Source organism: Coenobita brevimanus, chromosome 6 (genome assembly GCF_032717465.1).
Source record: "Coenobita brevimanus isolate Jiangsu-jjx chromosome 6, ASM3271746v2, whole genome shotgun sequence".
Lineage (NCBI taxonomy): Eukaryota > Metazoa > Arthropoda > Malacostraca > Decapoda > Coenobitidae > Coenobita > Coenobita brevimanus.
In genome coordinates this window covers 65,946,858-65,973,669 of record NC_136959.1, presented here as the reverse complement: position 1 = coordinate 65,973,669, position 26,812 = coordinate 65,946,858, and the positions used below count along the sequence as shown (strand labels likewise).

The window sequence follows — 26,812 nt, the reverse complement described above, 5'->3', positions numbered from 1 at the left end:
CTTTTTGATGTATAATTAGAACTGATTGTATATGGCACCAGGTTACTTTCCAACATACCTGTCTTTATGGGCTTCAGTCCCCTGTAAGGTATAACATACCCTTTTTCTAATATGGTTTGTATGCGTTGATTGCTCAGGGCCATGATGTCTTGTCACAGTAAATCATTCAGTATGATGATGGATTTTCTCTGCTTTGTGGTTGGTACTGTCAGGCAGTTTTATTAATCTTATATAGGACCTCCTCCTTGTGAAAGTATTAGAAACCAACCTCATCAGCCTCATCGCAAGAGGTTCCCCAAAGCTGAAGGAAATTGTTTGGTAGCCATACTACTGTAAAAGAAGTCATCATTTTGAAAGGATTAACTTCTTAACTACAAGAAATGGTTAAGGTATGTGGGAGATGACAGGAAAGTGCTTAAGAAATAAGGAATTTGGTTTCATGTTAATAAAGCTGATTGACAAAGTTGTGGACAAGCCTGCAGTCTTTGGCAAAAATGTCTAGCCATTCCATGTTTTACAGCCGACTACTTTGTGTAAAGTGGGTTGAGGCTGATCACACATAACATTTTGTGTTCCATAAATGACAATCAGAAATTAATGAGTTACACCTTTGTGCTCTCAGCTTGAATAAACATGTCTGCCAACTCTTTCATTTGTTGTCTGGCCAAAGTGGCCTAATAACTGCAGTCGACTGGGTTAATGTCTGGGTGAGCCAGTGGTCAGAACATCCCTCATACCAATTTTATCCACCAATTACTGTGAACCAGTCATTACATACGGTATGCCTCTCCAGTGACATACAAAGCCATCTAGTGGTGCTAAAACAGTATTTTCTTGTTATATGTAGCTTTTTTTCCCTCACTTTTTTGCTTTAAATTACACAATAATCACAGAAAAAAATTTTGTTGTTCAGTTGCCAGTTTCTCCCAATTTACAGTACCAGTTGTGTGGAAAAAATGTTTTGGAACATAAATTATCTCCGGCATATAAGGACGGCTGACTCTACAGTACATTAAAAAAAGGATGACATACTGCAGGCGTCGATGGCGAGTGATTTTAACCTTTATACTGTGAGTGATATCCCCCAGAGCCCAGTAAAATCATTAGTTAGCTAGTTTCATGAATGAAATACAGTCATATCCTTTGACTGAAGAGGTTAAATACTTTCTATTCACTGTTCCAAACCATTAAGTTTGAGATGGGAGTTTCATGTCATGTGAGCAAATTCCCTTGAACTAATTTACAATGGATCAAGTTCTGTGGTGTGAAGGATGTATAAGATGGCAGATTGGATATGAAGAAGAATGTGTATCTGATGAGTACAGTACATGTATAAGGCTATGTCATTATGTGAAGCCAAGTTATTTACATTTATGACAAGAGATTCATGATTTCAGTCTGCTGTAGGGTAGGATAGTAGGACTGTAGTATGTTATGCACTAATATTCAGTTGACAGAAAGTATACATTGTAGATACTTTTAAAACTATAGTTATGATGCTGAACAGAGTTGTACTCATAAGCAGTATTGCTTAGTTCTCAAACTGAATTGATCAGACTGATATATTTATTTTTGGTATTATGTATACAGTATTATGTGATGCACTGTCAAAATGCTCATTACTGTACTAATAATCATGCGTACAAAAATATTATAATTGTACTCAGAACTAAAGCCAATAGGAAGGCGTGATGTGTAATACCATATACAGTATGTACCTTTGTTTAGCTTTTAGCAGTTCCAAGGTTTGTTGCTAGTCCTGAAAGGTGGTGTTCAGGGAAGAGAGTGCAAATATCTTAACTTGGGCATGTAATGTTAAGTTTATCAGCATTTCTGCCATCTTTTCCACAATTCTTTAATTAAAGGATTGATACTAAAGCAGTCTTAACACAGAAAGAAAATACCATTTTTTCTGTACAGTTCCATGAATAAACAAATTTTGTCTGTATTCTTTCTTTAATGTACAACTCTACATAAGTTAAATAATCTTTTAGGAAGGCTGATTTAATGAGAATCCTCTAATCTTTAAGCTTTGAATGACTTTTATTACCATCGTCGTTGAAAAGCGCAGTACAGTACTGTAACAAGTGCATGTGGACCCTTCAGGCCCCTCGCACTTGCTCCTGCGGTGGGCTGTTGCGTTACGCGCTTGCTTTCTCATGCATCACACTCATTTCCTCGCGCTTCACGCGCGCGTTGCGATCATTTCAGGTATCTGAGTCACGTTTATATAAAGCCATCAAAAACTCTACGGTGAACACAACCCTAATTTCATGCACTTACGCCAGGAGCTGCGTTATATGGTCAAACTTTGATCGCTCATTAAATATAGTAAAAGTTTTTCAGTCATGATGGGACCAAGTTTTTTCACATCAGCGATCTTTTTTTGCGATTATTGTGCCAATTTTGGTGCGATTTGAATGGGCTGTCTAGTTTCGGCTGCCCAAAACATACACACACACACACGGCTAGTGTTATAGTATATTAGATAAGATTTCATATTTCACATTTTTATTTTGCTGTGTATCTTGATGGGACATAAGAAAACCTGTATGATATTTTGTCCATGGATATAGAAATTTTGAGCAGTTGGAGCAACTGATATCTGCCACATCAGGTGATGTTTATTTGTGAACATCCATTTTGAAAGGCTCATGGTGCCATCTGATTATTTGTAGCAGAAAAACACACACACACACACACACACACACACACACACACACACACACACACACACACAGCTAGTGCTATAGTATATTAGATAAGATTTTGTATTTCACATTTTTATTTTGCTGTGTATCTTGATGAGACATAAGAAATCCTGTATGATATTTTGTCCATGGATTTTGAGCAGTTGGAGCAACTGATATGTGCCACATCAGGTGATGTTTATTTGTGAACATCCATTTTGAAAGGCCCATAGTGCCATCTGATTATTTGTAGCAGAAAACAAAGAAGAAACGTGCACACACACACACACATAAAACAGTATGTACAGTAGACTTTCGCTATAATTAATCCCAGCATTGCAGTTAATGGATTTACCATAACAAATGCCATGAAGCCCACCAAACTTTCATTGGCTATAACAAACAATGGTCAATAAATGGGACACAGTGGGTCACAGTACATGTGTTTCCTGCCATTTGACCCCAACCTGGCCTGAAATTGCCCCCTCCCTATCATGACTGCTGAGTTGTAGTAACTGACTATAGTAATGCTGTACTGTACAGTCATGATGAAGTGCTATGACAAGAATGTGAAATAAGCTGCAAAAGGGCAAACTTAGCCAAGTTAGTGTAAAATAGGTATATTTTACATTTTTAGTACTAGTACATGCTATTGTACTCATTTTTAAACGTGCTTGAAATCCCATCTCTGCGAAAACCTCATATGTGACGAATTATCGGCTTTATTGGACCTGGTTTTCCCCCAATTAGTCAGTGATAGAGGGGTCTACTAATAAGATATTAGTATTTTGGCACTTGTGAATGACTTAGTGCAGGCACTTGTGAATATAGGTTTATAGCTTATCACTGAGTTGAATATAACAAAAAGGTCAGAGAAATGACAAAAATTGAAGATCTCTGGGCCCCAATTTTTCCCCCCCATAAGTTCAGCTTAAGAAGCCTGATTGATTACGTGCTAATAGAGAAATCAATGCTGGAAAGTGTTGCTGATACAAGGACTGTGAGAGGCGGGTGAAGGTTTGTCAGATCATATGATTGTGGTATGCAAGATCAAATTAAGAGGGGGTGAGGTGGACCAAGAGAGAGAGAGGAGCAGTCAGGGAGAGAGACTGAAAACTGAGATGCTGGGGATTAAAGAAATGGCAGCTGAATACAGGGCCAAAGTATGGGAGGAGTTGGAATCAATGACCTGAGTGAGACTGCTTAGTTAGGAATGCAAAAGTGGTGTGTGATGCGGCAAGAGTAACAACGAAGAAGAAAGGTACGGCATGGTGGAATGCAGAGGTTAAGAGAGGCAGTGGAGGAAAAAGAGGTGGTGGCTAGAATGGATACAGTACAGGGGTTCACTTGAAATAAGAAGTAAGGCAAGGTGGAATGAATATTTTGAAAGTCTAATGAATGGGATTGGAGAAAGCAGAGTGGCTGTAAATATGCTTCGTTCTCGGGGTGTGCAGAGATGGAATGCAGTGCCAGGAAATGTGACACTTGCAGAAGTGAAAAACACTGTGAAATGGCTGAAAAATGCAAAAGTAGCAGGAGTTGATGTGTATGTAGAGATGATTAAGTGTAGTGGAGAAAGCGGAATGAAGTGGTTGTTGGTGATATGTAAGAAGGCATGGATGGGTGAAACTGTGCCAGTACAGTGGAAAATGGTTGTGATTGTACCCCTGTGCAAAAATACAGGTAAGCAAAGTGAGTGCAAGAATGATTGTGGCATAAGTTTATTGAGTGTTGTAGGGAAGGTATATGGAAAAATTATTGAGAAAGTAAGAGAGATATCAGAAGGCCTAGTGAGTGGTGAACAGCAATGGTTTTAAGAGTGGCAGAGGATGTGTGGATCAAATGTTTGTAGTGAGACAGATAGTGAAGGCATGTAAGGACTATACGGTGTTTACGGCGTTCATGGATCTGGAAAAAGCATATGACAAAGCAAACAGAGAAGGATTGTGGAAGGTTTTGCATATGTACGGAGTAGATGTAAGCTGCTAGGTGCCATCAAGAGTTTTTATGATGGTAGTGAGGCATGTGTAAGGGTAAGTGGGCATCTAAGTGAATGGTTCATGATCAATGCAGCCATGCGACAAGGTTGTGTGATGTCCCCCTGGTTGTTCAATACAGGTGGTCTCCTACTTATGTGTTACATTCTGACAAATTGTTAGAATGTCAATTTTTTTGTAAGTTGAAAATGCAAGGATGTCAATTTTTTTGTAAGTTGAAAATGCATTTAATACCCCTCTCCTGGTCCACCTCATTCCTCTCAGCTTGATCTTGCACACCACAATCATATGATCTGACAGACCTTCACATCGTCCTGTCACAGCGCTCGTATCAGCAGCCTCTCCCAGCATTGACCTCTCTACAAGCACGTAATCAATCAGGCTCCTTTCACGATCCCTGTTCCCTCTAAACCATGTATATTTATGAGCATCTTTGTGTTTGAAATATGAGTTACAAATGCACAACCTCCTTTCCTGAAACATATCCTTCAGTTGCTTCCCATCATCATTTTCTCCTGGTGATGCATTACAACTCGTTATGTCATCCTCAGAACCAGTACCGGTACCTACTCTTCCATTCATATCACAAATTACAATCACTTTATAGCTCCTGGGCATTTCTCTCACTGCTTCATCCAGTTCATCCCAAAACCTGTCTTTCTCACTCCTGTTATCACAAAGTGCATACACTACAATCACTCCCATTTTCACCTTCTCAAAACTGAACTTGACATACATACATCTCGAGCTGACACATTTGTAACCTCTCATGCCCCTCTGCCACCAACAGCCCTGGGAGGAACAGTATTACCATTAGCGTGAAATGTGGCTACAAGCTTTACAGCGGGACACACATCATCACTCTTAGGTAGGAAACATTCAGCCGCAAGTACAGCCACTTACTGATCTATACACAGTCGAAGTCCAAGCTGAAATTCTCACATTCGTCTCAAATTTATATTTGCCTAACAGCTACCAGCAACTGTTGGGAAGTAAGTAGCTGGTTCTGGCACTTGGTTCAGCTTCTGGTCCATAGAAAACATCAACTGTACTACAGCCATTTCCAATACAGATATTCCTCAAGAGGAAGCATAGCATCATTTTTAGATTAGATTAGATTATTGTAATTAGTGCGGGGAGGTAATTGTCATAGTTAATTCAAGTGCACTGAAGGATACATGTTTAAGATGGGGAAACAAACTATAAAAGTAAACATGACCTTAAAATATTTTTATTTCCTGAAGTGTTGCTCCTCAGCCTAAAATTTTTGGAAAATACTGAAGTAAATAATTTAATATGTTTCAGTGATCAACACTGTCACAAGTGGTGTGCCTCTGTATCTGTTCTTACCACCGTTAACATTGTCGCACAACACGGTATTGCAGTTATGATACTTAAGACAACATACTTACCAAGTGCATGAGAAGAACTGACTGAAAATACTGTAATCATTAGTACTATTAACTTAAAGCAATGAGAAAAAAAAAAGTATCTTCTAAACCCAATTGTCAAAAAGTACATAAATAAATTTAAAAAATAATAATCACACCATGAATTTATAAGCTATTCTTAAACATACTAGGAAGGGATGTGCTGGGACCATTCCTATACCCTCATTCATCCTCTTCTTCATCTGGGTGCCCTGGGAAGAAAAAGAATGATGGTTTACTTAATTTAGTATTAAAGACTGACAAAGAGAGTGTATGTGAGTGAGGTGGAGGGGGTAAGAGGGAGGAGGAGGCCGAGGGTGAGATGGAGGGATGGGGTGGAGAGGTATATGAGAGAGGGGGGTGAGAGTTGGGAGCAGGGCAGTGAAATGGCGGGGGACAGGGCGACTTGGAGGCGATTTGTTTGTGGCCACCCCAAACGGGATTGAGGCGTCTGGCAATAGATAGAGAGATAGATAGATAGTGTCTGCTTTTTTCACAGTCAACTTATTCCTATTCCTTTTGAACACAAAAAGTGACATCACATTTGAGTCAATTCTGGGCCCTGTTTCAAAACTTATGTTTTTACAAATACCAGATAACTAGTCCACATCATCTCAATCCAAATTCCAAAATTACTGTATATCAAAGGCATGGGAAGAACAAGATAATAGAAGGAAAGCATTAACCTCTTATATGATGGCAGTTTTTGTATTACTCGAACTAACACCAATCTATTCAGCTTAGGAGACTTTTCAAGCTGAAGCAGTCAGATGTAGCCGTTATTATCTCCTTCACTGTGAGGTTTTCATATATTAAGTAAAACTGCATGAGATAAGAAAAGTAAAATACAAAGTGGCATCACCATAATGATGGCGTTATAATTTGCTATCAACAAAATGCCCAGTGAAATGGGCCATACATTCATTCACTGTTAAAGCAAACCATCAAAATTCCAGTACAGTAGAAAGAAAGGGACTGACTACGCTTATGTGGGTGGTTTCGTCCAGGGATGTTGCCAGTGCGCAGCATGTGTTGCAGTCGCTCCACTTCCTCCATGGACCGGGCATTGGAGATGGCCTGTCTAATGGCTGCCTGGTCCTCTGCACTCATCTGACCTGAGAATGGCCACAAGAGACACAGGTAATCTCTATTTCAGGCTGTTTTGTTATAATGTTCAAAAATATTAATAACAATACTGATTTCATGTTGTTCACAATTTTAAGCCAAATAAAAATATCTACTATACCTTATAATCCATCGACCATGCATCCCTTTAAAAGCTGTTGTAAATAAAAATGACTTTTGCCAGCATACTGTGACAAAATTTGGAGATTATAATATCACACATGGAGAGGAGAGTATGATTAAAGGTAAGACAGAATGACCACAATACATCATATGAAATACGGTACTCTAAATTATCATCAAAAAGCAAACTTCTGGTAATTTGAAACTAATCTTGAAATTCAGTACCAGTATACCGATAGCCTCAAATATAGTTAAGAAAGTACCAAGACTCATCACGGAACCAACTCTAAAATATGCTAGTTTCTTGAAATCTTGACTATATGACTGAAACAATTCAAAACAGCCACAAGTGCACGTGTGTACACAAACACATGTATGTGCACACACGAGAAATGGGACTATGGAATGTTGTTGCAAACCTATGGGAGGTCGTGAATCAATGCTGCCAGGTGCCCCTCCACCAGGAGCAAATGTTCTGGCTTTTTTGGCTTCCTTCTGAATCTCCTTCCCCAGCTTACTCTTGAACAGTTTACGAGCCATCTCACGCTCCTTCAATCGCACACGTCGGAAGTCCAGCACACGTACCTGGGAAAGGTTATCTACTGAGTTACCACCCTCTTCCTCCTCCTCCTAACCAACAACACTGCAAACTATAACAATTTATTTTTCAGGTGGGTCAGTAACTTACTGTACACACGATCAAAAAAGTATTGGTGCACGTTTGGCCTGATACAATTTGATGCCACGGAAGATGGACTCCCATGCTGTCTTACATGCTTATGTAAGTATGTCAGAGAAGGTTTCTTGTGACATTTTATGGTTAATGTTGTTACTGGATGCATATTCAGCTTATAATCAATTAAGTTTCCAAGGACTACACAAGCTATATTGATCATTTGATATCATCGTACCCTCCTACCCGATATGTTTTTGATCATGTACATTTATTAATGTATCCACACCAACAGCACATGATAACAATTTTAAAGAGTCCAAAGATTAACTTGTACTTTTACTGTACAGTATATGAGTGTGTTGTCCCAGACGACTGGCTGAAGAGTGTAACTGTTAATGTGTACAAAGGGAAGGGTGATGCCCTGGAAAGGGGAAATTATAAAGGCATAAAAATTTTCAACCAGAAAATGAAGGTAATGGAGAGAGTTTTGGAACATATGATTAGAGAAAGAGTGAATACTGATGAGATGCAGTTTGGGTTTATGCCAGGCCAAGCATTAATTGTTCAACAGCTTCAGGAAAAATATATTGGAAAGAAATGGGAACTGTACGTTGTTTTTGTTGATTTGGAAAAGGCCTTTGACAAAGTCCCCAGAGAAGTGGAGAAATGGGCAATGAGAAAGCCTAGATCGAGGAGTGGCTGGTTAGGGTGGTTATGGCCATGTATGTGGGTGCTCACACACAGGTGAGGGTGAATGGTGATTTGAGTGATAAGTTTTCTGGGAATGTTGCTGTGCATCAAGGGTCAGTTCTGAGCCCTTTGTTGTTTATCATGGTACTTGAAGCCCTCTCACATGATTTCAGGAATGGACTCCCATGGGGGATGTTGTATGCTGATAATTTGGTGTTGACTGAAGAGAATGAAAGGGAGGCAGAAGAAAGATTTAGTTAGTGGAGATATGGTATGGGACACAAAGGCTTAAGAGTAAATGCTGATAAAACAAACGTGATGGTATCTAGGGCTGGTGGCAGTATTGTCAAAGAAGTGGGAGAGTGGCCATGAGCAATTTGCCACAAGGGCGTACGAAGTAATTCTATCTTGTGCAGTGTCTGTGATAAGTGGGTGCATAAGAGATGTAGTAGAGACCGCGAGATAATGCTGATTTCATGTGTGCGGTGTGTTGGGAAGAGCAGAAGAGCAGGTGGAGATTGTCAGGCATGAAAAGATTGAACTGCTGGTGAGCCTTGTGAGTGTGTGGAAGAGTTTGTTATTTGGGAGACGTAACATGTGGATCAAAATTTGTAGTAAGACTGATGATAAAGAAGGCTTGTGAGAAGGACTATGGGGTGTTTATGGCATCCATGGATCTGGAAAAAGCATACGACAAAGTACACAGAGAAGGATTGTGGAAGGTTTTGTGCATGTATCGTGTAGATGGTAAGCTGCTAGGTGCCGTCAAGAGTTTTTATGATGGTAGTGAAGCATGTGTAAGAGTAAATGGGCATCTATGTGAATGGTTCAGGATCGGTGACGGTGTGCAACACGGTTGTGTGATGTCCCCATGGTTGTTCAATATATATATATATATATATATGGATGGGGTGATGAGAGAAGTAAAACATCAGTCATGGAGAGGGGGATGGCGCTGGTAATGAATGGTGATGGATTGAATATCTCAAATCTGCTGAATGCTGATGATGCAGTACTACTTGCAAATACTGGACAAGAATGTGGTAGACAAGTGCAGAGTTTCGTTAATGTCCGTAAGCATCGTGCCTTGAGAGTAAATGTAGAAAAATGTAAAGTGATGGTTCCTGAGAGAGAAGGTGACTCCCAGTTTCATGTTACAGTGAATGGGGAGACTTTGGAATTGGTGAGAGTTCAAATACAGTACCTAGGTAAAGTGATAGAAAATAGAGGAAAATGCACAAAAGACATGGAAAGTAGAGTGACACAAGGAAGAAAAGTAGCTAGTGCGATGAAGACCTTGAATAAGAAACAGAGGCTTGAGTGTTGCTGCTGCACGAGGCTTACATGAAGGAGTGTTAGTGCCAACTTTAACATATGGATGAAATATTATGGTGTGGCATGAAAATGAAGTCAAGAATGAGAGCAGTGGAGATGGGACTGCAGAGGAATGTATGTGGAGTACAGAGAGTCGAAAGGATACAAAATAATATGATCTGTGAAAGATTTGGAGTGAGGAAGTCTGTGGACACCAGAACCAAAGAGAGTGTACCGAGATGGTATGGTCATGTGGAGAGAATGGATAACAATAGAGTGATGAAAAAGGTGTATCTGAGTGAATCTGAAGGAGGGAGGAGGCGAGGCTGGCCAAGGAGAATGTGGAGAGATATGGTGGTTGAGTATGTGAGGAAGAGAGGTTTGGAAGTCGGTGAGGCTAGGGGACTGACAAGCGATCGAGCTGGCTGAATGAATATTGTGAGAAGTGCATGATCATGGATTTGGAACCCCTTTTAACGTGACAGCGTCTGGATTGGCTCTATTGGATACATTTATGTGAGGCTACAGAACGTGGTGAATATTTTTTGTGTATCACACAGAGCAAAGATTTCAGGGAATTGAATGGTGAGTGAATGGAAATGCACCCCACTGGACTGGACGTTGCTACTCCTCACCCTGCCCTAGGGTGGGAAAGGATGCCTGGATGATGATGATGATGTTATGTGCTGGAGGTGGGGCAGGAGCTAGCTCTATGGATTGAGTGTGAAGTGACTGGAAGAAGTTCAGGGAGCTGTTGCCTCTCCTGACACTGAGAAGGCTCTCCCTCTGTACTAAAGAAGCTTTGTATATGTGTTGGGAGTGTAATGTTATTGTGACCTGGGCAGGCAGTGAGACATGGGCAGTGAAGGAGGATATTTGCAGGCTAAACATACAGAAATGACCATGATTATGTGGATGTGCAGTGCATCCCTGAGTGTGAATGGCCTGGAGGGGCTAGGCTTGCAATGGAGGAGTTGAGGGGTAGAATGGAACTGGAGTGTATTTATGTTGTGATGAGGAATGGTAGACTGAGATGGTTTGGGCATGTGGAGAGGATGGGGGATGATAACTGGGTGCAGAAAGTGAGAAGTGTTAATGTTAGAGGTAGGGTTGCGAGAGGAAGACTGAAATAGACCTGGAACGAGGTCATTCAGGGATAAGGGACTGCACTGCGAGCTGCAAGAGATCGAGCAGCATGGAGGGCTGCCATTAGGTGACCAAGGCCAATGCTTGCAAGCATGTTGGAGCCTTCAAAAATGAAACGAAACAAACATACTTGTCTAGGAATCAGATAAAATTATCAGAACATGTAGTGGTGCATGCTACCAATGCTAACTGGTAGCAGAGGAAGAGAAATGTTGGATAAATAGCTGAGTGTGGATTACCTGCAATATATAGTGTACTCTGATGTTTACATTCTCTCCAGGCTAAAAACATACAATATTTTCCTGCAACATATACAGTACTCTGTGGCTTATATTCGTGACACCAAACTGATACCAACATTAAGAAAAGACCCTATTTAGCAATTAATTTAAGAACATTTCTAAGCTTCTACAAATTAATAACTGAAACAAATTACAGGCTTTAGGTTTCATTAAAGTTCAATTAACTTCTTTAGCCCATGGCTATATTCTCTATATCATCTACTTTGAAAGAACCCCCAGAGTGAAGGAGTAATTATATAGTAAAATGCAGAGAACAGTACCTGAGGTAATTTATTGATGACATATAACCGGTAGTGATCACGTGTGGTGACTGGATTACCAAGGAAGGACAGATGCTCCAGTTTCTTGAGGCCTGCCAAGCTATCAAGATCTGATAGTTCTTGCACCAAGTTGTTGGTGAGGTAGAGGCTCTGTAGTCCTGGTACACATTCTGGCAATGACTCAGAGATGCGCCTGAAATAACAGAACAATTGTTTGCATTCAGCCTGTCTAACTACAGCCAGATGCCTTAATCCTAGAGGGGATGGCCATAAACAAATCACATCCAGGTCATCCTGTCTCCTGCCATTTGGCTGTTTGAAAAAATAAACTACAGTATACAGTACCTAAGTTCAGTATCCATCATCATCATAATCATCTCAACCCTTATTCTCAACTAACAATGGGAGAAGGTAGAATAAAGCAATAAAGAGAAAAAGTGGGAAAACTATCAACAGTAAACCAAGTGAAATGTGTCACACAATCATTCATGCATGATTCAAACCACTGAAATTTTAGCAAATCTTCATTAAATGCTTTTCACCTTTCATACCTTTCTATCTATTACCAGATGCTTTAAGCCTAATCCTAAAATGGATGGCATCAAACAAATTGTCTCCATGTCACCCTTTCCTTTGCCATCAGGTTGCCCTCTTCCATACTCACATCCCCCTCTCACATACATCTCTCCATCCCATCTTCAGTCTCCCATTCCCTCTCAGCCCTTTCACTTACATACACTCTGCTAGCCTCTCATTCTCCATTCTCTCCACATGGCCACAACCTTTTAACTTCCCCTCTGCCGGTGACTTTAGCACCTCTGCCCCCCCCCCCCTCCCCCGTGCCAACTGGTTTTCAATTTTTTCTTTATAGCCTAGATAGGTTAGGCTTGATGTAAAACTTGTAAAAACATCCAGATTGGTACCGGTACTCACAGAAGCCAGGAAGGTCGATTCTGGGCCCCTAATGTGACCATGCCTATCAGGTGAAACACACGAGTAAACCTCATTGACTTCTTTCACTCCACAGGGGATCAGGCAGTTTTCTTTGGTGTTAGGCCATGGTATACTGATGAAAATGCCCTGGTGATGCTCCTAACGTGTCCCAGGACTGGGGGACCCAAGGTTGACCACATGGGATGCACATTAAGTGATTCATATGACCCATCACAATTAAAACTTGACCCTTGGTAGGTTATATAATTCCAACCTCTCTCAATATCTCCCGCTGGGTGACTCATAGTGGTCTCCTGTGACGTGCCACATTCAAAGCTGAATTCCTGGTAAATATTTCCTGCCTCTCTCAATACTTTGATTATTATTATTATTATTATTATTTTTTTTTTTTTTTTTTTTTTTTTTTTTTACGCGGTCAAAGCTGACCTGATGCAGGGGCAGGACGTTCACACGAGACACATTCTGGGTGACTCATAGTGGTCTCTCGTAACGTGCCACATTAACCTCTACATGCTGGGGGTTTTCCGATGTCGCACGCTCCTCCCTACAGGGGATATCCGTGATGGAAAAAAATACCCTTACTTCAGATCCTAATATGTGCCAAACTATAACAGCTAGAGAAAAAATTAAAGATACATAAGACTCACCAACTCTTCCTCTTTCAAATGTAAGTATCCTCAGGTCTCCAGGTGGTCCCATCCACGAGTAAGGATAAGTTAAAATTCAAAGGGTAGCGGGAAGACGCTTGCGGCTATACACATCAACCGGCATTGCTCCACGCCCAAAATTGTGATAGCTATACACGTCACCTAGCGCATAGGAGTTAAAAACTGAATGGCTGGTTAATATTTCCTGCCTCTCTCAATATTTTGATTTTGGCAATTTTTTAAAGTCCTAGGCAGTTTAGGAAACAGATTTGGCACTGCCCGCGGCTAAGGGCATGGACATTTATGAATGGCTCTGGCAGTGGGGGGGGGGGTTTGACTTCTAAACCCTCCTTGCTCTTCTATACAATTCTCAGACCTCTATTGCACTCTTTCAATTATTTCTCTCAAATACAGTACATTTTTCTTAATGTGCCTAACAGGAAAATGCTTTTGTAATTCTAGCATTCTTATTTGCAACTTTTCCTTTTATACTGCGGTAGAGTCTTGTGGTAGAACCCACCTCCCATATGACTATTTATCCCACAATAGCTGGAATATCATCCAACTGGTAACTACAATTACACAGATTATACACAGTACTTTACCATGCAATATCTATATCTCTATACAGCATATATATATATCATCATCATCAGCAGCAGCAGCAGCCGTTTGAGTATCCACTGCAGGACCAGCCTATCCCGACCGAAGTCAGGACGATACAGCCAATGTATCTCTTCCAAGTGGCTTAGGCTGTCTGGTAAAGATTGTATGCAGGGTGAGAAGTGCTTGTAAGTGTAATTGTAGTGTTGTTGGAGTGGCTTTGGATGTGTGTGTAGTCTGTGAACCAAGTGTAATTGGCCCGCGCAAGCTGGCTTGATGCAAGCATATTTTATAGTATGCGATACTGGTTCAACCACAGCACCCCTTGTGTCCGCCAATGAAGTATGTGGCCGGGTGAACACTCCCAAAGTTTATTACCCTGGCGGGGCGCGAACCTTTGTTCACCCGTGTACGAAACGCACACTCTACCACTGTACCACCAGGGTTCACGCCCCGCCAGGGTAATAAACTTTGGGAGTGTTCACCTGGCCATGTACTGCATTGGCAGACACAAGGGATGCTGTGGTTGAACCAGTGTCGTTTATTATAAAGTATGCTTGCACCCAGTCGGCTTGCACAGGCCGATTACACTTGGTTCACAAACCACACACACATTCAAAGCCACTCCAACACTACAATTACACTTACAAGCACTTCTCACCCTACATACAATCTCTACCAGACAGCCTAAGCCACTTGGTAGAGATACATTGGCTGTATCTTCCCGACTTCAGTTGGGATAGGACGGTCCTGCAGTGGATACTCAAACGGCTGATGATGATGATGATGATGATATACAGTATATATAAATATATATATATTGCCAGACGCCTTAATCCCTTGTACAGGGGGGGGCCACAAACAAATCGCCTCCACATCACCCTGTCCCCTGCCATTTCACTGCCCTGCTCCCAATTCACACCCCCCTCTCTCATATACCTCTCCATTCCATCCCTCCATCTCATCCTTGGCCTATATACTGTATGTATATATATATATATATATCCATCCATCATCCAATCCTACATTGTCCCATGAGGAGCGTAGGAGCCCGGGGCCAAGCAGTTGGTCCCAACATTTAAGATGTGAGTGACCAGCCTCACTCATCCCTGAGTGGCATTACATGGGCAATCAACCCCAACCACCCCTTGGATAAAAACCTTCACTGGCTCAATCCGACTGGAGCACAATAATTACTCACTAAACCACCAGGCACCAAAATTTGGTTATATAGTTACCACCCTGCATAGAAAATGGTTTCCTGGTGTACAGAAAACCATTTGGCTTGTTATACATATACATATAGTTTTGTTTCGTTTTAAAAGGCTCCAACATGCATGCGTCGGCCTTGGTCACCTAATGACGGCTCTCCATGCTGCACGATCTATTGCAGCCTCCCTGTTCAATCCCTTAACCATGAGGTCACACTTAATGACCTCGTCCCATGTCTTTCTCGTCTACTCCTCATAACCCCAACCCCAATATTAATACCTCTCATCTTCCTCACCCAATTATCATCCCCCATCCTCTCCACATGTCCAAACCATCTCAATCTACCTCTCCTCATCACAACACCAATACACTCCAGTCCCATCCTACATCTCAACTCTTTCATCGTAAACCAAGCCCCCCCAGACCTTGCACGCAGGGATGCATTACACATCCACCTAATCATTGTCATTTCTGTACGTCTGAGCCTGCGAATATCCCCCTCCTTTACTGCCCAGGTCTCACTACCATACAGCATTACACTCCTAACACATGCTGCATACAAAGACCCCTTAGCACGTAGGGAGAGTCCTCTCCTCAGGAGAGATGACAGGTCCCTGAACTTCTTCCAACCACTTCTCACCTTAGCCACAGAGCTAGCTCCAGCCCCACCTCCAGCACACAACATGTTTCCCAAATAACAAAATTCCTCCATACACTCAAGAAATTCACTAGCAAGTTCAATCCTTTCACGCCTGACAATCTCCACCTGCTCTCCCCGACACGCCGTGCACATAAAATCAGCATTATCTTACAATCTACCTCTGATACCACTACATCTCATGTGTACCCATTTATCACAAACACCACACAAGATGGAATTACTTCCCACGCCCTTGTGGCAAACTGCACATGGCCACTCTCCCTCGTCTTTGACAGTACCGCCCCAACCCTAGATATCATCACTTTTTTTCTATCTGCATTTACCCTTAAGCCCTTGTGCCCCACACCATCTCTCTACTTCCTAAACCTTTCCTCAGCCTCCCTTTCGTTCTCTGCATTCAACAACAAATCAACAGCATACAACATCTCCCACAGGAGTCCGTTTCTGAAGTCACGTGAGAGGGCTTAGAGTACCATGATAAACAACATGGGACTCAAAACTGACCCCTGAAATACACCAACATTCATGGAAAACTCATCACTCAAATCTCCATTCACTCTTACCATAACCACCTTAACCAGCCACTCTTCCAAGCCAAGCTTTCTCATTGCCAGCTTCACCACCTCTCCAGGGACTCTGTCAAAGGCCTTTTCCAAATCAACAAAAACAAAATACAGATCCCTTTTCTTACCAATGTATTTTCCTGAAGCTGTCAAACAAATGAATATGGCATCAGTGGTCCCCCTACCTGGCATGAACCCAAAGTACATCTCATCAATATTCACTCTTTCTCTAATCATACCTTCTAAAACTCTCCATTACCTTCATTATCTGATCTAAAAGCTTTATACCTCTATAATTTCCTCTTTCCAGGGCATCACCCTTCCCTTTATACACATTTACAATTACACTCTTCAGCCAATCATCTGGGACAACACACTCATAATCATATTTATCAGGTCAGTGACTCACCCCACCCCTATACCTCCTGAGGCCTTCAACATTTCTGCAGTCAATCCAGACACACATGCTGCCTTCCCCACCTTCATCCTGACTATTGCCTCACTCACAATTGCAGCATCAATCAAAGGCCAAGGGCTAAACACTGGATCTGCTGGCTCCAAACCTTCCCTGTCCCAGTCAAACTCATCATTCAACAATCGGCTACAATGCTCTCTCCATGCATCTTTAATATCCTCACTGTTCACCACTACCCTTCCTTCATCATTCTTCACACACTGCTCACCTATAATATCCCGATTATCCCTCTTCATTTGATTTGCCACAGTAAATATCATATTTTTCCTTTCCCCGTGAAAGGAAAAATGATATATATATATATATATATATATATATATATATATACTGACCTATATACTGTGTATACAGTATATATATGATGGCATAGGTCGTAAATGCATTCCCGCCATAATTTGAACTGACTCAGGTTTGATCTTGTCACGAAAGGGTTGGAAAAGACTGGTGTATATAATATATATATATATATATATATATATATATATATATGTATATATATATATATATATATGTATATATATATATATATATACAGTACCCTCGCGTCCAACACGCGTTAGTTCAGCACGATTCACGTCCAGCACGGAGAGCAATTAATTAGTATTATTTAATACGATTTAATTACTGCAACACGAGTGTGTTTGCATAACACGCACACAGCTCCGAGAAGTGGGCGAAATCCGCAGAGTTCACCTCAAGCACGATCACCCTCGGTCCAACACAGTCATACTGGGCATTCCCATGATGATGATAGCCAATGAAAACTTCTGATCAAGTAGCCTTCCCAGCCCGTTATCATGACGTGATCGTGATGCCGCCCAATTAAAAACGCTTCTGCTGTCACGTGAAGTTTTGTTTAAATTTCTCTCGCCACAGCGCCACTCAGTCGCATAATTCGCATTGGAAGGTGCTTTTTTCTTGCTGCATTTTCTGCCGTTGTTACTGCATTGTACCCTGCTCACGATGCCTAGGAAGCCTTCTGAGAACCCCAAGAAGCGTCGACACCTCCCTCAGGCCACCAAGCTAGAAAGCATCGAGAGGAAGAAGAAAGGGGAGAGGAAAGTTGACACTGCCAGGGCCTACGACATGAATGAAGCCAACGTGAGGACCATAATAAAAAACCAAGACAAGATCCTGGCAGCCGAAGGCTATCACACGGCACTTCATACCAGGTTTGCCGAGGATACAATGGTAAATCGGAACGGTAATGTGGTAAAATTGCCGACGATACCACGGGCATTTGGAATTCATCTGGATGGATTCCTGCCGAGGATATGACGGGGAAAACAGTGTGACCAAAACCCAGGCGACTCGACAGAGAATGTATCGTACTACAGCATTGAATATTTAGCCTGACACTGAATACATATTAATATTTTAAAATAAATATCAATCGTTTTTAAACCTTTCTCATCGGCGTGTGTACCAGTTTATAAACAAAGTTGCTTCTCCTTATTCTCTACCGAGTCAGCGACAGCGACCACTTTCCACAGTCATGAGACGGGGCTCTGGCAACAGTGTGAGAAGCATGCCCTTTGCTGAGGATTACAGATTGCTAGGACAGGCAGAAGCAGGAGCTTCCATGGCTGTGGACGAAGATAGTGATTCTAAGTGTGATTTCGAAGGATTTATGAGGGAGGTTGAGAAGAAGCAACAGCCATTACCCGCTAGTGACGCCAGCAGCCATCCTCCGGGGACCCAGTAGGACTACCTACAGCCTTGGATACCACCTTCCATTCCCAGCATGGCCACCAACACTATCCTAAAAGGTTAGTTATCATTCATAGCACAGTACCATTTATTATAATTACAATAGTACCAATATATTTATAGGTATATGGTAGGTATTTAGGGTGACTTTTCCTAGGGTTGCTGACATAATTCATTTTTCCCCATAAGCTCTATTGTTAGTCCAACACGTTTTTGGTCCAACACGTGACCCATGCATGACAACATTACCGTGTTGGACGCGAGGGTACTGTATAAAAATATATATATATATGTATATATATATATATATATATATATATATATATATATATATATATATATATATATATATAAATACAGATAGATAAACAAATCATATATACTTACACAATTCTGTTATTATTCAGGAGCAAAGATTTAAGTCTTTTCAGAAGTGGAAACCCATCAAGTTTCCTGATGTCATTATCACTCAGGTCAAATGTGTCAAACTGATCCAAAGTGGCTCCAAGGTTCTCAATCACTGGAATCTTGTAACCTGAAAAATAGGTGGCTAAAAGTACTGTACAGCTAATCAATATATATTCATTTTAGACATCAGACTCCAAAAAAACAAGATAAATCAGAGGCAAAGCAAATTATAAAGAGACTTGGCAAGAAAATATGCAACATATACTGTACATTATAGCAAGTTCAACCAAAACTAATAAATAACATCAAATACTGTCTAACAACTGAAATATTGGTTTATTTCTACCTTTCAAAAAACTCCAACCAAGAAAAACCACCAGGGAGTTGGTGTAAAGGTAAAAATTTACTGAAATATCTTGAGATACTTATATACAGTGTATATATATACTGTATATATATATATATATAGAGAGAGAGAGAGAGAGAGAGAGAGAGAGAGAGAGAGAGAGCTTATGTGAGTGAGGTGGAGGGGGGAGAGGAAGGCCAAGGATGAGATGGAGGGGGGAGAGGGAGGGGGAGGCCAAGGATGAGATGGAGGGATGGAGTGGAGAGGTATATGAGAGAGGGGGGTGTGAGTTGGGAGTAGGGCAGGGAAATGGCAGGGGACAGGGCGACATGGAGGCGATTTGTTTGTGGCCACTCTTTACAGGATTATGGCATCTGGCAATAGATAGACAGATAGACCTATATACAGTATGTAAACCTGCAGGATTGGTGATTCTTTTTATATTTAAAAAAAAAAAAAAAAAAAAAAAAAAAAAAAAAAAAAAAATTATTTATCAGATTTTTCTGTTTATTATATAGCTAATATTTCAAAAGCAGTATACTGAATACAGGGAGTCTCCAATAAACAAAAAGGTTAGTTACCTTTAAAATCTTTCGTATATCGATTTTTCATACACTGAAGCATTTTTCCCCATAAGAAACTTCAGGAAATGAGGAGATGCATTCCAGGAGCCTCCCAAAATCTGTCAACTAACTACTTTGTACTATATCTACAGTATAAACAAGTGCTCGCAGACCCTTCAGGCCCTCTTGCACTTGCTCCTGCGGAGGGCTCTCGCACTGTGCTGTTCTAGTCTAATGTTGTCACTTGAATTTTTTGTGGCTAACCAACTGATCGTGTTATTTGCACGATGGAACCCATACATCTGAGATATTAACCACTTGGCCACAGCAACCGACCAGGCGCTGGGAGTGGCGTTTTCGGGTCAAACTTTGATCGCTCATTAAATATAGTAAAAGTTTTTCAATCGTGATGGGACCAAGTTTTTTCACATCAGCGAATTTTTTGCGATTTTTGTGCCAATTTTTGTGCGATTTGAATGTGTAGTTTCGGCTGCCCAAAATACACACACAGACACACGGATACTGCTATAGTACTGTATATTAGATGTTAATAAAACCTAAATCAACTTTAAGTAGTTGTTTATTTATCAAATTACTGAAATAGATAGATAGATAGAAAATACAAAACAGTACCGTACAGTATATACAGGTGATGCCTGATCTCATCACTCACGCCCTGGCCTTTCTCGTGCCTCTTGATAATTTCGAGCTTGCACTCCAGTGTCAGGTTCGGTGCTGCTTCTTCTTGAGAGGCTCCACAGGTTATGATGAAGGTAAAGGATGCTTGGGTGGCATGATGCAAGATGCAAAAGATGCTTGGAGTACAGAAGGCACGCACTACACAGCTGGGAAGCAGGAACAAACTGGGACGAAGCGGAGGTAGTTGCTTGCCTCACCTTACAACGATAGTGGCACTGCGGCTGGTCACGCGCCAAATTTGAATCGTTTTCTTGTAGCGCTTTTCATACCATCAAAGCATATGCCTTTCATATACGGGAATTTCTCCTATACTGTATTTTTCACTTTCATACCTTCGAATTTTCATATATTGGGGCTTCGTTTATCGGGGACTCCCTGTATTTAACTTCATGTCCTGTCTATACACTGATGGTTCAGGCTGAAAGCCATTGCCCAGGATCCAGATACATACTTGTTCAAGTCCTGTCTTTACACTACTGGTTAAGGCTGAGTTGCCAGTGGTAATCAAGACCGCATACTCCAAAGCTGATTATATTACCACACAGAAAAATCTTAAGCTGCTATTATTATGACATGGCCTTAAGTGACCAAGCATAGCCTACCTAGTCTTATGGCTTTGGTTTTTGATTTATGGCTCATTTTTTCAGGAGTACAAATAATTTCAATACTTAGTTATACAAATGTAAAAATATTTTCTGTCATACAATGTAGCAATTTCTAATGGCATCAATCTCCAAAATCTGCTAACTTAATGCTTAAGTATCTGAATAAATGAATGCCAACACAAAGTTATGCACAACTTTTACAAACCTTCAGATTTATTTTTGTTAACTTTTAGATTAAAAAAAAAAAATAATAACAAAATAAATATATATAAAAAATCTTTTTTTTTTTTAAGCAAAAAAAATCAATGATTTAGTCACATGATTAAATCAATCTGATTTAATCAATGCCAACCCTGCTAACTTGTACCAAATTTTAATGGATACCTCCCCTGCAATGCACATAAAGATTTGTTTTATGACTGCATCTGCCTTTGCCAACGCATCACTGTGTGACGACTGCCGAGTGCGTCATGATTAACGAATGCTCTTAAGGCACAATACTGTTTTGGTGCAAGTTTTACCTAATGCACATTTTAGTTTGCATGCTTTGAGGCAAGTTGTAATAACTGGGGGCCTGGGGGGTGAAGCCCCCTAATTAGCTTCCAACAACTCAAGTTAGGCATCCATTGCTATTTATGATTTTATCTATCTATTGCCAGATGCCATAACCCCATAAGGAAAGGCCATTTGACTTTGAGTTATTTGTTTTATGGAGAGTGGCACTAACCCTCCACCAACCTACTTGTTGACATGTAGGGTGCACGTATGGTTTGGTTATGTGGTTACCACCCAGCGATGTAAATGGTTTCTTGGCTTACAGGAAACCATTTGGCTTGTCACTCAAAGTAAAGCCATCCGTAAAGGAAAGAAAAGCAATAAGAAGTGACAGGAAAGATGGGAGAAATAGAAAGAGAGGAGGGTAAGCACAAAAAAAGAATGATAAAGGCTAAGGAAGAAGTAGGCAGCACTACATCAAGTAAGAACTGAGTAATTCTTTACTAAACAGGCACGGCGATTCCACCTACCATATATTTTAACAAACTCCCGATCTCAAGGTAAGTAATTTTGGTACATATGCAACACAGATAGTTAACTGTCCCATTGTGGCTGCAAGAAATGATTGGAAAAAGACAAAACATGCCTATTCTGGGGTATTTAAAGAAGCGGCCATGTTGCCTGTGGGAGTGTTTACCAACGATCTCTCTGACTGACCATGCTGTTTACCAACCATTGCTCTGAATGGACATGTCAGTGTATCCCGTGTCAAAGCAATGGGAAACTTAATGATTTAACCACCCCTTACCTGGCTAAACCATACCTAATACAACCTAACTCACCTGCATCTGACAGTCAGCTTCAAATTTAAAAATGCGCATAAGGAAATTTTAATACAGCTGGCTACTGGCAGACATTAGCGGAATATCTACACATTCCAAATCCTGATTTATACCTTTCAGAGTTAAGTTTATAAAATTTCCCAGTAGCTGTGGTAATCCAGGAATAATAACAAGTAACCTGTGAGAGGAATTTGGAATGTATTAAGGATATATGGAGTAAATGGAAAGTTGTTGAATGCTGTGAAGCATATGTATGAGGGTGGTAAGGCTGCAGGGCTAGTGGATAGCGAACAGAGTGAATTTTTCTATTTGAAAGTTAGAATTTGGGATACGTCAGGTACCCATGGTTGTTCAATCTGTATATGGACAGGGTTATAAATGAGATACAAGGTAGAGTAGTGAATGTTGGAGCAACTCTAATGAGAGAGGGCAGTATTTGGAAGCTCCCTGTACTGTTGTTTGCATATGATACTGTATTGTTAAGCAAAGACAAAGGGAAACTGCAAGGCTTGGTGAATGAGTTTGGGAGTGTGTGTAAGAAATGGAATCAAAAGGTGAATGTAGGGAAAAGTAAAGTTGTGGTCTTTAAGAGAAATGAAGTCATGGAATGTAGTGAGGCTGGATGAGGAGGAAATGGAAAAAATGTGAGTGCTTTTAAGTCCCTGGGTTGTGTCATGAGTAAGGATGAAAGTTTAGAGGGTGAAGTGCTTGAAAGGATACAACAGGGATAAAAGGTTGCTGGTTCTTTGAAAACAGTAATAAGGAACAGGGGAGTGAGCATTAAAAAAAAAAAAAAAAAAAAAAAAGTCACTGCATGACAGTATTGTGATACCAATTCAAAAATAGGGAAACGAAGCTTGGAACTTGTTGGAAGAACACAAGTCAAGAGTGACAGCAGAGGAAATGAGTTACTGGTAACTGAGAAGAGCATGTGGAGTTACATGAAGAGACAGACTGACAAATGAGGATGTGAAATAGTACTGTGGCATGGATGCGGATGTAATAGAAAGCGTTAGAAGAAATACACTGTGGTGGTTTGCATTAGGAGAAATACAGTAGAACCTCTTTGGTCCGGACCCCTTTAATCCGGATTTCTGTTAATCCGGACAAAATTTAAAAATAATAAGCTCCAAAAATATGTTGAAAGTAATTCTAAAGTCATTTTCAGTATCGGCGCGGAAAGCGATCGTCATTCGTTTAGTCTCGGATCACGCTAGGTCGCAACATGGGCGCCTATTTCAACACACGCTATCATTCGTTCCATCAACTAGTTCACCAACCATTTATATTTTTACATTGTATTTCTAAAGTTAATCCTCCTTACAATGCCCCTTAATGCAAGTGTAGCTTCTGTAATGAATAAAGGTGTTAAAAGGAGGAGTTTGCTTACACAACAATGGGTCAGAATATTCTGCAGTGTTTAGTGATTACTGTAGGTTATTTTTTGTACTTAAATGTGCTTTACTTGTACATCAAACATTAGCTTCTTGCCCATATGGGTGTTATCAATATGCCAGAGATGACAATGTATTTTTTGCCTACATAAGTTTTATTTTTATTCCAAATATTACAGTTAATTAATTAATTTATTTTTTTGCCTACACGGGCCTTAGTCACTTACTACAATTTAAAATGTAGGCTAGTTTCTTGTCATGGCCTTACCTGTAAATTATGCAATACAAAACTGTCGTACATGATTAGTTTTGTTATTTTAGTATCCTTTCATCTTTTGCAGTTACGTAGGGTTGACATATGTCACATATGTTAATAATTAACAAACATACCATATGTAGATAGAGTTTGGTATGAACTGGAGTAATATTACCCTGATGGTCCGGACAATCTGCTAATTCGGACAACCCTTCCCCCCATATAGTCCGAATGAGAGAGGTTCTACTGTACATTGAGGTGGTTTGGCAATGTGGAAAGGATGGAGAGCAAGAGACTAATGAGGAGAGTGTACACGAGTGAGGTGGAGGCTGAGGATGAGATGGCGGGATGGAGTGGAGAGGTATATGAAAGAGAAGGGTGTGGGCTGGGAGCAAGGCACTGAAGTGGCAATGGACGAGGTGACATGGAGGCGATTTGTTTGTGGCCACCCCTTATGGGATTGAGGCATCTGGTAATAGACAAACAGACAGAACCCGTAAAAGATTCATTTCAATAGAAAATATGGAAAGGTCACACCCATTCAGTAAAGAATTAATTCAAATTGTAAACATCTGAGTTTGTCTGGCATGCTGAAATCACGTCCAGTCAGTGGGATCAACAGTAAACATGCTACTGGAGGCAGTCAGGCAGCTTTCTGTAATATCATTAAGTAGGTACCGGTATATTTCATTTATTCCTCAAAATTTTTTTAAATTGAAAATCAAATGTTAATCACATGGCATGTATCTAATACTAAAATTATTTTCCATGAGTGCAGGTCTATCAGAAAACAGCTCAAATCGCTGTATCACTGTCATTTATATCTATATTTACCTGTATTAAAAATAAACAATCCTGCCAACACTTGATTCTAATAGGAAACTTGGAGATACTGCATTACTATCTTCGTACTTTAATAAAACATGAACAGAACACCAGCATACATGCAAAATGTACTGAAAAGCCTGCTACCATCTACACTACAGTATGATACTGCTGGGGGCAAATGTTCTTGTTTAACAATGCTAATATATAGAAACTTCAAAATACTGTAAAGTCTGTCCTCATTTTAAATCTACCTACGTATGCAGGTAAAATGCTACCCTGTGAAATGCTTCTGGATGAGAGATTATTTTAGTGATCCTTAAAAGAAAAAAAGAAAAAAAAATTGCATTTCACTTCATACCTGTTTCTCTATCATTGTATCTGAACTACATGCATTTTTAAGAACGTATACAGAAGCTTGAAACTTCAGACGACTGAAAAATTACATTACTGGGCAGATTCAGCATTACACTCAACAAATAGCAGTCATGCAGCTCACCTGGTTGGCTACCTTTTTTAGCACTGGTTAATTAGGCAATGAGGGGAGCCGCATTGAGGAAAACAAGGGCAGCACAAATCTGCAGGCATGCCAGTCAAATGAGACAGCAAAGGTAATCTAATATTATCAATGGGAAAGACTGAGTTATGTACCTTAAGCAGAGTACAATAATACTAACAAAATGGGTAGAACTTTAGAAGTAACCAACGTTACCGATTTTCATTATATCATGTCCCTGAACTATTCTAACCAAGACTTACCTTGTAAGCCTAGTTTGAGTTGGGGGAGCTAATTTTGTAGGGGTAGTCATATAGTGGCTTAGATTAGGCTGTCGCTCAGTAACGGATGAATGTCGCACCATATTGGCTGGTGCAGGCGTGTGCACTCGGTCTATGTCAGGCCCTAGGTTAGGTTAGGTTAGGTTAGGTTAGTTTGGGTTAGTTTAATGCAGATTAGTGTGCTTTCAATTAATTTTGATCTTGATTTGTGGGGATAAACCCACTTTTGGAAATCTTTCTCAAAATTACAAAAGGGGGATTTCCCCTAAAAAATGAAGGTCAAAACTAGTTAAAACACGGTAATTTGCATTGGAAACCATAAAAATAATAATAAAAGAAAACGTTGGTTACTTCTAAAAATTTACCACAAAATGTACAGTATTAATGAGAAATTCTCTTAATACTACAGTGAATAGAGAAATTTCAAAGGAGGGTACACAGAGAGGAAAGGTGGGTTAATGGTCAGTGGTCTGTGGGGGCCGAGAGCTAAAAGAAAAGGTTAGGTGTGAGTCTAGGCAGGAAACTGATAGAGGGCCTATCCATGAATGTAAGGCTGACTTAAATGAGTAAATTGAACTCAGAGCAACAGTATCAGCAGGCAAAGAGTTCCACAGACTGACGCACCTAATCGAGAAGAACCTCCTCCTAGCCTCTAAAGACCTATAAGAGCTAAGAAACTTAAATTCATGCCCTCGCGTGCCCGCTGGAGGTGCCAAAGAAAAAGCGTACCTCTAAGAATTAATTCCCGATCACGAAGTGGGTTGATATGTTGAACTGACTGCTGTATAAGCTCGGGAGTTAATTTCACCATGTTTTCAAATTAAGTACAAATAATTGCTGGGAACAAAACAAAAAAATGAGGACGGTCAACACTACATGCAGCGTGACAACGTTTGTTTACATCTCAAATTTGTTTGGTTCACTTTCATTTAGGTTTTCTAATGGTGTCAGTAAACAAACTCTTATGAGCAAAGCACACATCAAATTCTTAAACATAAATAATTTTATGCTATTACACTCATAA

The 26,812-nt window shown here is 40.4% G+C and overlaps 1 protein-coding gene across 1 annotated transcript; it reads right to left on the bottom strand.

Moving 5' to 3' along the window:
- Positions 1-5,908: 5,908 nt before the first annotated feature.
- On the bottom strand, positions 5,909-26,681 carry U2A (small nuclear ribonucleoprotein polypeptide A'-like U2A). The gene is made up of 6 exons (XM_080274409.1): positions 26,518-26,681; positions 18,966-19,113; positions 11,754-11,946; positions 7,785-7,950; positions 7,098-7,232; positions 5,909-6,329 (listed from the first exon to the last, which is right to left on the bottom strand). The coding sequence occupies exons 1-6, from the start codon at positions 26,597-26,599 to the stop codon at positions 6,301-6,303; spliced, it is 753 nt and encodes a 250-aa protein (XP_080130535.1). The 5' UTR covers positions 26,600-26,681; the 3' UTR covers positions 5,909-6,300.
- Between the last annotated feature and the right edge of the window lie 131 nt (positions 26,682-26,812).